We start from the raw sequence: 10,846 nt of genomic DNA on the forward strand, positions 1-10,846 counted from the left end.
GGATCGAGTCCCGCATCGGGCTCCCTGCTCGGCGGGGAGCCTGCTTCTCCCTCTGACCCTCCCCCCTCTCATGTGCTCTCTGTCTCTCTCATTCTCTCTGTCTCAAATAAATAAATAAAATCTTTAAAAAAAAATATTTTAGCCCGTCTACTGTATGTGAAGTGGCATCTCAGTGTGGAGTTTTAGTTTTGACTGTGAAATCATTTTTCATTTTCTCTTATCATTCTTTTACTTTATTAACAGCTCATATGAGATCTGTCCTCTGAATAGTGTTCCATTGTATGTATTTACAGCATTTTCCTCAATCATTAGTCTGTCGATGGACATTTAGGTTGTTTCCATATCTCGGCTACTGTGAATAGTGTTGCAATGAACACAGCTGTGCTAATATCTCCTCGAGATCTTGATTTCAGTTCTTCTGGAGAAATGCCCGGAAGTGGGATTGCTGGATCTTAGTGTAGTTGTATGTTTAATTTTTTGAGGAACCTCCATACTGTTTTCCAAGTGGCCGCGCCAGTTTGCATTCTCACCAACAGGGTGCAAAGGTTCCAATTTCTCAACATCCTCACCAACGCTTGTCTTTTTTTTTTCCCCCCGATAATAACCTTTGCAACATGTGTGTGGTAATATCTCATGGTGGGTTAGATTTCCATTTCTCTTTTTACATATACCCGACTGCCATAGAAGAAATATCTACTCAAGTCTTTAAAATCAGGTTATTTGTTTGTTTGTGTCTTACTATCCAGCTGTAGGAGTTCCTTACATATGTGGGATATTAACCCCTTATCTGATACATGGTTTGAAAATATTCTCTCCCAGTTGGTAGGTTGCCTTTTCATTGTGCTGATGGTTTCCTTAGCTGGGCAGAAGCTTCCTAGTTTGATATAGTCCCACTTGTTGATTTTCGTTTCTGTTGCATGTGCTTTTTGTTACCATATGCATGAAGTCATTGCCAAGACCAATGTGATCTGGCTTTTCCCCTATGTCTTCTTTGAGGAGTTTTATGGTTTGGGGTCTTATATTGAAGTCGTTCATCCATTTTGAGTTGATTTTTGTGTATGTGTAAAGTAAATGTGCAATTTCATTCTTTTGCTATGTGGATATCCACTTTTCCCAACATCATTTGTTGAAGAGACTGTCTTTTCCCACTGCGTATTCTTAACACCCTTGTCAAAGATCCGATGACCATATATGCAGGAATTTATTGAGGGCTCTCTGTTCTGTTCCATTGTTCTGTCTTTCTGTCAATACTCTTAGCTGACTGAGACTGGTTCCAAACTCACGTTTGGCTGCTCACACCTCAAAAATCAACACATGAGGGACAAGTGATGGTAGGTGAAGAAAGGTTGCTTTAATCAGGAAGCCAGCATGCTGGGAAGACAGTGGACTAATGTTTCAAAGATCATGTTCCCGGTCCAGGGGGTTTGGGAGTGGAGGGTGCTTTAAAGGGGAAGGCATGAGAAAAAGGGAGGGCGGCTGTGTGCAGGAGAAGCAGGTGCCCAAGCAGCTGGTAGTATGCAGACATGACCCTGAACAGACTTGCTGGCACCCAGGGCAGCTATTTTCCAATGTAGGCAGGCCTTATCTCCTGGGAAAGTTTGGTCCTTCACTCCTCAAGGCCAGTGGTCTGCAAATCCCAAGGAAAGTAGGTTCGTTCTGCTACAGATCATGGGACTTAGGTCAATAAGCAAGGGGGTACACATGCTTGGAGCACATGAACCCTTAAACCTGGTGGAGGGCTGTCACAATGCCATACTGCTTTCATTACTGCGGTTTTGAAATGTAGTTTGAAATCGGGAAGAGTGATTCTTGCCCAAGTGATTCCAGCTTCGTTCTTCTTGCCCAAGATTTCTTTGGCTCTTTGACATATTTTGTGGTTCCACCCAAATTACAGAATTCCTTTTTCCCCTTCCCTGAAAAAGACCATTGGAATTTTGATGGGGATTGCATTGCATATATAGGTCATGTTGAATAGTACGGATATTTTAACAGTATTAATTCTTCCAACCCATGGACAGGGGATATCTTTTCATTTATTGGTGTGTGCTTCAGTTTCTTTCCTCAATATCTCATGGTCCTAGCCTAAAGATCTTTCCCCTCCTTGATGACATTTAGTCCAATTATTTTGTTTCTTTTTCTTTCTTTCTTTTTTTCAGAGAAGACTGAATTCTTTTACTTAGCTGTAAACAAGTTAGTTGCAACATAATTTTCTTTCCATGTGAAGAGCTCTCCATAGGTTCTTAAACAGTAGGAAAACATTTGCTGTTCAATTTCATTGAGAACCTTCCACAGAAACCATCCCAACAGAGTGAGAGTATCACAATGTTTCAGTCCCACTCTAAGTATACTATTTTAAAGTACACTTGAAAGTTTAAATGTGTACAAATTCAGAGGTGTAAGAAACTTCAATAGATACAGAGTTTAGGAAGGTGAAGGTTGTGAATGTCTCTTTTCATTCAATGCATCCTTTTTTTTTTTTTTAAGATTTTATTTATTTATTTGACAGAGAGAGAGAGAGATAGTGAGAGCAGCAACACAAGCTGGGGGCATGGGAGAGGGAGAAGCAGGCTTCCCTCCGAGCAGGGAGCCCGATGCGGGGCTTGATCCCAGGACCCTGGGATCATGACCTGAGCCGAAGGTGCTTAATGACTGAGCCACCCAGCACCCCTCAATGCATCCTTTATATTGCATTCTTCACACATAAGCGGCCGTTCCTGCTATTTCCTGGGCCAAAAAAGAGCAGATCGTCCAAGGAATGGAATTTACTCTGGCATTCTCCTGGGTATGACACCTTTGTAAAGCCAAATGCCAAGACACAAGCATCTTTGGGCAGTACTCCAAAACTACAGGCTCTGCTTTCTTGATGGTGGCAAATGGGGACCTTGGTCTTGCTTCCCATGAGTAGACACTAAAGCCATTGTGCTTATCTTTGCTTCTCTTCTGGTTGAGTGGACTCTGCTTATTCCTTGACCCATAGTCTGTGGGGGCTGGGGGTTGCCTCCCAAGCAGCATCTTTGGTGCCCACAGAGCAGAGCTCCCTTGCCTCTGACCCTACAGCCTGGACTACTCCCTGCCTTCCCAGTGCCTGCTTCCACCCCTCAGGGCCCCGCCAGGGCAAAGCATTTCATTCTTTCTGATGCCATGGGAAATGGGAACCTTTTATTTGTTTTCCAGGTAGTTTGCCATAGGTTCTTTGTTAGTGGATAGAAATGCACTGATTTCTGTAGATTGATTTTGCATCCTGCAGCTTCCTTAAATTTGTATATTAGTTCTGACAGTGTTTCATGGAGCCTTTGGAGTTTTCTCTATAGAAGATCCTGTCATCTATAAACAAAGAGAATTTTACTTCTTTTCTGGCATGAATGTCTTTTATTTCTTTTTCTTGCCTAATTGCTCTGGCTAAGACTCTCAGTACTATGCTGAATAGAAGTGGTGAGGATGAGCACCCTTGTCATGTTTCTGATTCTAATAGAGAAGCTTTCAGCCTTTCACCACTGAGTATGACGTCAGCTGTGGGCTTGCCATAGACAGCTTTCCTTCTGTTGAGGACCAGCATGGTAGATAGTTTTCTAATCTTGTATTTCTGTATACAAATTTGTCTTTGTACAAAAAAATGCCCACTGATTAGAAAGGAGAGCACTCCTGCATGTTGGTGGGAATGTAAACCGGGGCAGCCACTCTGGAACACGGTAGAAAGGTTCCTCAAAAAGTTAAAAATAAAACTACCCAGTGATCCAGCAAGTGCTCTCCTAGGTATTTACCCGAAGGATACAAAAATCCTAATTCAAAGGGATACACACACCCGGTGCTTACAGCAGGATTATTTACAATAGCCAAACTATGGAAACAGCCCAAATGTCCATCAGTTGATGAATGGATAAAGATGATGTGGTGTATATATATACATATAATGGAATATATATATGTATACATAATGGAATACTACTCAGCCACAATAAAGAATGAAATCTTTTCATTTGCGACAATGTGGGTGGAGCTAGAGTGTGTTATGCTAAGTGAAATATGTCAGTCAGGGAAAGAGAAATACGCTATGATTTCAGTCATGTGGAAATTAAGAAACGAAGCAAATTAGAATAGGGGAAAAAGAGAGAGAGGCAAACCAAGAAACAGATTCTTAACTATTGAGAACAAGCTGATGGTTGCTAGAGGGGAGGTGAGTGGGGGAATGAGTGAAATAGGAGATGGGGATTAAGGAGGGCATGGTTGTGATGAGCACCAGGTGTTGTATGGAAGAGTCGAATGAGTATATTGTACACCTAAAACTAATATTACCCTGTATGTAAACTAACTGGAATTTATTTTATTTTATTTTTTAAAAGATTTTATTATTTATTTGAGAGGAAGAGAGAGCACAAGCAGGGGGAGAGGCAGAGGGAGAAGCAGAATCCCTGTTGAGCAGGGAACCCAATGGGAGGCTGGTTCCCAGGACCCCAGGATCATGACCTGAGCCGAAGCAGGCCCTTAACTGACTGAGCCACCCAGGTGTCCCAACTAACTGCAATTTTTTAAGAAACCTAAAAAAATGTGCCCATTTTTATGTCACTGAAATAGTTACACTGGCGTAAGGTCTAGACAACAAGTTCGTATGTGCCTCTTGTGATGATGCAATATAAAACCCAGGAAGCATTCTTGCCACAAAATATAACCTGAAACTCTTCAATATTTGAGATTCATTTTCCAAATTATAGGAAATACAGGGTTTAGAGAAGCCAGTGAAATGACACCATAAGGAAACAAAGTGAGAATGTGGGCGTTCTACTGGACAACATGTCTGATCTGGTCTTTTCAAAGAGTCTCATGAAAAAAAATTGAGGGGGTAGAGGGACTGTTACAGAATGAAGTATTTTGCTTACTGAGTTTTCAAAAATCGAACACACCCATGTATCTAGCAGCTAGATCAGGAACCAGAACATTGCTGGCACCCTAGAAGTTGCTGCCCTCTTCCATTTATAAATTTCTTTTCTTTCTAAGATTTATTTATTTGTTTGAGAGAGGGGAGGGGCAGTGGGAGAGGGAGAGAAATCCTCAAGCAGACTCCCCACTGAGCTCAGACCTGACATGGGGAGCAATCCCAGGACCCTGAGATCATGACCTGAGCCAAAATCAAGAGCCGGCTGCTTAACCGACTGAGCCACCCAGGTGCCCCCCATTTATAAATTTCTAATGTTGAATCGCCTTACTTTGCTGGGACAATCGGAACTTAGTCACGGTGTACTGTCTTATTCTATATACTGTTGGATTTGGGGCGCCTGGGTGGCTCAGTCGTTAAGCGTCTGCCTTAGGCTCAGGTCATGATCCTGGGGTCCTGGGATCGAGCCCTGCATCGGGCTCTCTGCTCGGCCGGAAGCCTGCTTCTCCCCCTCCCACTCCCCCTGCTTGTGTTCCCTCTCGCTGTCTCTCTCTCTCTGTCAAATAAATAAAAAAAAAATCTAAAAAAAAATATATATATATATACTGTTGGATTTGGTTTGAGAATTCCTTGTCTAGCATTTTTCCTCTATGTTCATGAGTATGATTGGCCTGATACTTTCTTCTTTTTGTACTTTTCCTGTTATTCCTATTTCAATTTAAAGGTTATGCTAACCTCAGAATGAGTTGGGTGGGGGATATTCCCTCTCTACTCTATGGATGACTTTGTATGTTTTTGAGATGATCTGTCTTGAAAATTCTGCAGAACTCTGAAAAAACTGTGCGGAACAGGAGACACCCCAGGACAGAACTATAGTGCCAATCCAACCAGGACCCCGACTGCAATGCCAATGATGGATGCCACAGGGAGGCCTGTGGTGCTTCTTCCATCTGAAATAAGAAGAAAAAGGGAGGGGAGTGAGTCCCAAGTCAAAGCTGGGGAAGCCAGGAGGGGCCGTGGGGGAAGGGCCTGGTTAGGGAGGAAGGAAAGGCCACTGAGGTCTGGGTGGTGTGTGTTTTCTCACCACAATGTCCCCACCCCCTTGACCGCTGCATCGTTTCTGTTCCTCACGGTGAAACCCTGGACTTGCTTCATTCTTCACATTGTCCCCCCACCCCGGGCCCAGTGCCAGGGTCCTGTTCATTTTCTTCTCACATTATGCCTCTTCCCCTGGGTCTTCCTTTCCATTTCTATCAATGCTCTTAGAGGGAGGCCCTTACCTGTTCAGTCAACACTGATTAAAGAGAATAACATTAGCTGATGGCTTTTGAGGTCGGCCCTGTGCCAGGCACATGGGAAATACTTTATGTGTATCTCATCTGCTGCTTCCCTGTCAATGAGGGGCCAGGTGTCATCCCCACTGTGCAAAATGAGCATCTGAGTGTGTAAAGGGCTTCAGTAAATCTGTGGGGGTCAGAGAGCTGGAACGTGATCAGACGACACTTAATTCCAATTCCCGGAGTCATTACAGCTAGTTACAAAAATGTTAATAACAAAAGAACAGTAGCTGCTAAGTTTGCTTGAGGCTGAATCTGTAAATGATGCTGTCTCAATTTCATCTCATGAAATCATTTTAACAACTGTCACAACAGCCCTAAGATCCAGCTGTTCTTTCCAGTTTTAGAGATGAGGAGACTGAGGCTCAGGAGGTTGAGCATCTTGCCCGAGGTCCAATAGCTGGTACATATTAGAACCAAGATGCTAGCAAGATCCGTCTAATTCTGGGGAATTTTATCCACATTGCCAGAGAGGCTCTGAAGGTGGGTCCCACCTCCTCCAGGCCTGCATCCACTTCACACCTCCTGCCAGTAAAATATAAAGGGAAGAAGAGGGAGAGGTCAAGGGTCACTCACAGTTCACATCCAGCCTGATGGGGTCACTTTTGCTGGAACCGACCCGGTTGGAGACCTCACACTGGTAATTCCCGGCATCCTCCCTCCTGACAGGGTCTATGGTGAGGGTGCTGTTGTCCTGGGACAGCTTCATCCTCTCTGTGAGCTTTAGACTCTGGCCATTGAAGAACCAGTGGATGGAGACCCCAGTGTTATCTGTGGAGCAGGTCAGGACCACAGAGTCCTTATCTTCTGTGACTGCGGTGTTGCTGGCATGGAGAGAGGGCTTGGATATTGGCTCTGTGGGGAAACACAGGATGTCACTAAATGAGAATGGGCCTGGGGCCCAGGGCTACTCTCCTTCCTTTGAGATCTTGGACACTTCAAGGGCCCTAGCGAGCTCTGTAAAGGTGCCCCCAGAGGATGGCCCTGCAGAAGGATGAGTGTCTTTGTTCAGGTGACGATCTGTAAGGAGAGGGCTTTATCTCCCCCTCGGACCCTCCCCCATGTGTCTGCTCTGCCTGGACATCACTGTAGTATCAGCACCTGGAACCTCTTAGCCCACGTGGCCAGCAACATCATTATCATGAGGAATTTTTTCCCATGGATTTCTGTGTGATTTTCTTGAACTTTTGTGACTTTAGAAGATCAGGCCTCATTCCTTATATACATTTCCAGGTATATTGGGTGGGTGGGGGGGAAGACACGCAACCCTTCTATCTCTGTGTCCAAGGCAGTTTCATGTAAAGTAGGGAAGGCATTTGCACTGTTTTATTTACTAGGGAATGAAAGCCACTTGCCCCGTCTTCATTACCTCAGGAATCAAAGAGTTTTCAAGCTACAGGATTTCTCACTCTGAAGAAGACTTTTACTTACAGATCTGTGGATTGACTCCCATAGTGAAAAGCTTCTGTCGAGTGGCGGGTACTATATACAGAATACTGGCACCCTTCCAAATAGAAGGAAACTACTGAATATAATAAAGGCCTTACATGAAACGCCCAGAGCTAACATCATCCTCCATGATGAAACACTGAAAGCCTTTCCTCTAAGATCAGGTAGAAGATAAACATCCCACTTTCACCACCCGTATTCAACACAGTACAGAAGTCCAGGCAAAAATAATTAGGAGGAAAAAAAACCCACAATGCAATCAAAGTGGAAAAAAATTAAGTACAGTTACGTCTGTTTGCAGATGACATGAAATTTTATATACAAACCCCTAAAGATTCCACTAAAAACTGTTGAACTAATAAACAACTTCGACAAATTTGCAGGATACAAAATCAACATACAGAAATCACTGTGTTGCTAACACTAACAATGAAAAACACAAGAAAGAAATAGGAAAAGCATTTTATTTGCAATAACATCAAAAAGAATCAAATACTTAGGAGTTAACTTAATTAGTGAGTCAATAGACTGTATACGGAAATCTATAAAACATTGCTAAAAGAAATTACAGAGGACACAAATAAATGGAAAGACATCCCATGTTCATGGTGATGAAACTTAGTCTTGTTAAGATGACAGTGTTATCCAAAGAGATCCACAAATTCAGTGTAATTCCTACCAAGTTCCTTTTTTTAAGATTTCATTTTTAAGTACTCTCTACACCCAATGTGGGGCTCAAACCTACAACCCCAAGATCAGGAGTCGCATGCTCCACCAGCTAAGCCAGCCAGGTACCTCCATATCAAATACTTAAAGGAATTGCTTTGCAGAAATAGGAATTTCCAAAAATTCACACAGAAATTCAGGGGCCTCAAATAGCCAAACTTATTTTGAAAAAGAACAAAGTTGGAGGACTCCTACTTCCTGACTGCAGAGCTACAGTAACTGATAATAATGGGGTCTGGTATAAAGACAAACACAGAAACCAATGGAATAGAATAGGCACCCCGGAAACAAACCCTGTCACATATGGTCCAACGATTTTCAAGAAGTCTGTCATGACCATTCAATGGAGAAAAATATCTACTCAACCAATGGTGTTGGGAACACTGGATAGCCATGCAAATGAATGAAGTTGGACCCGATCTTACATCATGTACAAAAATTAACTTAAATAGGTCAAACATCTAAACATTAGAGTCAAATAGTAAGAGTCTAAAAACAAACATAATGCAAAAACTTATTGAAACTGGATTTCCCAATGATTTCTTAGATATGACACCCAAAGCGAAGACAGTACAAGAAAAAAATAGATGAATTGTATTACATCAAAATGGAAAACTTCTGTGCATCAAAAGACAGAATCCGGAGAGTGGTAGCAGTAGCTATGGAATGAATAGGATATAGGGATGAAATGTACAGCATAGGAAATATAGTCAGTGGTATTTTAATGGGGCTGCATGGGGTCAGATGGGAGCTACATTGTGTTGAATAGAGCATAACATAGAGAGTTGTCCAATCACTATTTTGTACACCTGAAACTATGTCACATTGTGTCTCAACTAAAGTTCACTAACAAAGAAAATGTGAGAGCAACCCATGGATTGGAAGGAAACATTTGCAAACCATATCTGTAAGAGGTTAATATCCGGATTATATAAAGGACTTCTGCAATTCAAGAACAACAAAACGCAACTTGAACCAGAGGCTCCTTCTTCTTCCCCATTTGCAAAGCCCCATTTTATGCATGGGGCTTTCTGGAGCTGAGAAGCTCACTCCCCACATTCCAGGCTGGACCCAAGGTCTGCCATGAAAAAATCAGAGAGCAAGGGAAGGAAGCATCTGCAGACATGTAATGGGAGAGTTCAGGGACAGATTTCGGATTTGTTTGTGACATAAGCTAATGTCAATAACTTCTAGGCTCTTTGCTGAAAGCCAGACAGACCTTCACCACAGCGATCCATGCAGATGCTCCAGGGATCCACTTACCAGAGACTGTGATAGTCTTGACTGTGGTCTTACTGAGGCGAGTGCCAGAGTTATAGGCGAGGCAGGTATACGATCCACCATCATTGGCAGTGATGTTGGGGATAAAGAGCTTCTGTGTGAATGGCTGGGGCCTCCCATTGATAAACCAAGAATACTGTGCGGGCGGGTTAGAGGCTGCGTGGCAGGAGAGACTGAGGTTGGCCCCTGGATGGTAAAAGGAGTCTGAGGGGGAAATGGTGGGGGCGTCCGGGCCATCTGGAGCAAACAGAATAGAGCCACAGGTGATGCAATCCGAGGGAAACCGAAGTTCCTGGTCTGTATTAGGGCCACAGTGTCCCACTAGGCTGGGTCCCAACCTCATTTTAAAAAGTCCAAAGCCCCCTGTGTTCACTGAGCCTGGGTCTGAGACATTCACCTGTTTCCCATCATAGTCTGGTGACCCTCCCAGGTAGGAGCAGGTCATCCCCTCCTAGTCTTGGCTTAGGCTGAGTCTGCCCAGGTTTGCCGGGGACAAGAAGCCATGGCCAGCCTGGGGGCGTAGCTGAGATTCATGGACTCAGACCCCAGAAGGATGGATGTGGCCTGGCCCCCGGCATGTGGATTTGGGGTGGCAACCTGAGCCAGGTAGGAAGGGAGTTACTCACAGAGAACATTCAGGGTGAATGGGTCACTACGACCAGCACTCACTGGGTTCCGAGTTTCACACTCATAGGGTCCTGTGTCATCCCTTGTGACACCGTGTATAGTGAGAGTCCTGTTGTCCAGGGACAGCTGCAGCCTGGTGCTGGCCGGGAGACTCTTATTGTTTACTGACCACAGGTAGCTTGTGCTCTGAGTCTGAGGTCCACACATTAATACAACAGAATCCACATTCTCCACAGGATCGGAGTTGTTGCTCGTGATGTTGGGTTTGGGTAACTCCGCTGTGCAGACAACAGAAAGAACATTGCCCTGGGTGGTACCTGTGATTCCTCCACAAGCATCTTGAATCAGAGCTGGCATCTCTCACCTCTCAGCCAACCTGAGGCCTCCAAAGACTAGGCAGGTGTGTGTAGCTCAGGACAAATGCATGAGCATCTGAGCGCTAGGAGAAAGTAAAGCCCCTGCTCTGTGTGCTGACAGCAAGGCTGTCTCCAGAGTCAATTACAGAGCAGCATTTGGTCCTGGAAGACACAGGACAGAGTCAGAGACAGCCCCGGAC

General features: G+C 44.1%; 1 protein-coding gene across 1 annotated transcript; it reads right to left on the reverse strand.

Moving 5' to 3' along the window:
* Positions 1–5,487: 5,487 nt before the first annotated feature.
* On the reverse strand, positions 5,488–10,662 carry LOC115936498 (cell adhesion molecule CEACAM1-like). The gene is made up of 4 exons (XM_081811103.1): positions 10,290–10,662; positions 9,646–9,900; positions 6,784–7,062; positions 5,488–5,820 (listed from the first exon to the last, which is right to left on the reverse strand). Exons 1-4 carry the CDS (start codon positions 10,645–10,647, stop codon positions 5,741–5,743), a joined length of 972 nt encoding a protein of 323 aa, XP_081667229.1. The 5' UTR covers positions 10,648–10,662; the 3' UTR covers positions 5,488–5,740.
* Between the last annotated feature and the right edge of the window lie 184 nt (positions 10,663–10,846).

Source organism: Leptonychotes weddellii, unplaced genomic scaffold (genome assembly GCF_054177405.1).
Source record: "Leptonychotes weddellii isolate Sample4059 unplaced genomic scaffold, ASM5417740v2 HiC_scaffold_5579, whole genome shotgun sequence".
Classification (NCBI taxonomy): Eukaryota; Metazoa; Chordata; class Mammalia; order Carnivora; family Phocidae; genus Leptonychotes; species Leptonychotes weddellii.

Coding starts and splice junctions, on each gene's coding strand:
- LOC115936498 (XM_081811103.1), bottom strand. CDS start 10,647: ATGCCAGCTCTGATTCAAGATGCTTGTGGAGGAATCACAGGTACCACC. Junction 9,901..10,289: donor ATTCACCCTGAATGTTCTCT/GTGAGTAACTCC, acceptor TGTTTGCTCCAG/ATGGCCCGGACGCCCCCACC. Junction 7,063..9,645: donor CAAGACTATCACAGTCTCTG/GTAAGTGGATCC, acceptor GTTTCCCCACAG/AGCCAATATCCAAGCCCTCT.